Source organism: Eurytemora carolleeae, unplaced genomic scaffold (assembly GCF_000591075.1).
Source record: "Eurytemora carolleeae unplaced genomic scaffold, Eaff_2.0 scaffold1007, whole genome shotgun sequence".
NCBI lineage: Eukaryota > Metazoa > Arthropoda > Copepoda > Calanoida > Temoridae > Eurytemora > Eurytemora carolleeae.
The window spans coordinates 18,755-20,451 of NW_019396896.1; the positions used below are offsets into that span (position 1 = coordinate 18,755).

A 1,697-nucleotide genomic window follows, 5' to 3' on the forward strand; every position below is an offset into this window, starting at 1 on the left:
CCGCAGCCCCCCCCCCCCATGGAAATATCATTGGCCGCTCCTGCTTTTAGGACACCCTGCATACAAAGCTAACAAAATATTGCATAAGTAAAACATAGTTCTTAAATGTTTTTTGCGTATTTTTGGCTTCAAAATAGTTAGTAAATTAGATTTAATGAGATAAGGAACACTATATATATTATCGTGAAATTATCAGGTCTACGTCCTTGATGTTTTAAAGGTAACAAAGGCTTATTAACTCACCAATTGCAGATTTAAGAACTTTTGGTCTTTCGCTGTCAACCTCTCGTCTTTGCAACATTGCTTCTCTTGCCTTTTCCATATTTTATTCTTGCACTTAAATGTAATTAACTTTGTTATCCTCTCATCTTCTATATCACAAAGTACAGGTGTACACTATCGTTTACGCGTTTACGCGGATTCCAATTGCTTTTGAATCAACCTCTGAAAGAAAGTATGATTATCACTGAACCGTTTTAAACTGATCAAGATTTTAACGTCTCAAGTTTCACTTTTTAATTTTAACCGCACAGCATTATTTGAACATATATTTCTTTACTATAATATTAATATATAAACAATACTGCACTCACTTTCTTCATACACAGGTTACAGTCCAACTGNCCCCTTATCCTACCTACCTTCCTCTATTTCATGCCCTCTGCTTCCCGGTCCCTCCTTTTCTCCTTCCTACCCCACCTTCTCTTATTCCACCTTCCACCTTATATTTTGATAATTTTCTGTCAATTAACCCCAAAACGGCGAGGAAGAGGGAGGGATTTAAACAAAGTTGTTATTGATTAAGTTGTTGGGATAAAGTACCTATATCTACAGTCTTTAATATTTTAATTTTACAGTTCTGAGAAATTATAATAAATATTTGCTCTTGTCATACTTGCAATTGCAATACGTCGAGTCATTGTTATAACGACGATAGTTAAAGATTATGATTATAGGACGCAACTATAGAGTTGGTAAGAAGGGAAGTGGGGGTGGTGTATTTGGGCAAGGATGTCGTTTTTACTTTATTGACAAACGATCGTTTCATTTTAAAAACGACGAAGAAAAACAAAAAACGGATCGATCGTTTATAAAAATGAACGTTCTTGAAAAAGTTCGTCGTTTTGTTAACAATAGAAGGTCGTTTTTTTAACTTTAAAAATATCATTTTTTTCGATAGTTTTTAAAAACGATTAACAACCCATGGCGTATTTATCTTTTAATTGTGCATAGGGGTAAAAACTTCACAATGCAATCTTAAAAATTCAAGAAGTTTGAATTCCCCCAATAATTGTACTCCAGATATTATCCTGGGGATGGGGGGGTGAGGGGTACTTTCTATCAGTGTAAAAGCAAATTTTATGAAGTTTCACAAAAAAAATGAAATAGAAAATAGAAGACAGTGAAAATGGGGTTTAACTATCAGAATTTTTATTATTATCCACTTCCTTTAATAATAAATAATAAAAAAGATCTTTTTCCCTAGCTTTTTAAATTAATTAGGTTATTTTTTACAAATAAAAAAAATGTTAGTAGATATTTCTAAAGTAACTCAAAAATTAAAATATGTTTAGACTGTCCAGTGTTCTTCCTCTTTCTTATTGAGCTTATTCACCTACCCCAGATCTCTTTGAATTACCCCTGATAAACTATTTTCCAAAACTCTTTTATTTTTTCTTCACTACTCTTCTTTTTTT

The 1,697-nt window shown here is 32.5% G+C and overlaps 1 protein-coding gene across 1 annotated transcript in view; it reads right to left on the reverse strand.

The window, feature by feature from the left end:
• LOC111709875 (uncharacterized) overlaps positions 1–553 on the reverse strand; it is a 12,887-nt gene extending 12,334 nt beyond the window's left edge. The window contains exon 1 of the mRNA XM_023483805.1: positions 244–553. Coding sequence (XP_023339573.1) covers positions 244–322 — 79 coding nt within the window. The 5' untranslated portion in view covers positions 323–553. The remainder of the gene's footprint in view (positions 1–243) is intronic.
• Between the last annotated feature and the right edge of the window lie 1,144 nt (positions 554–1,697).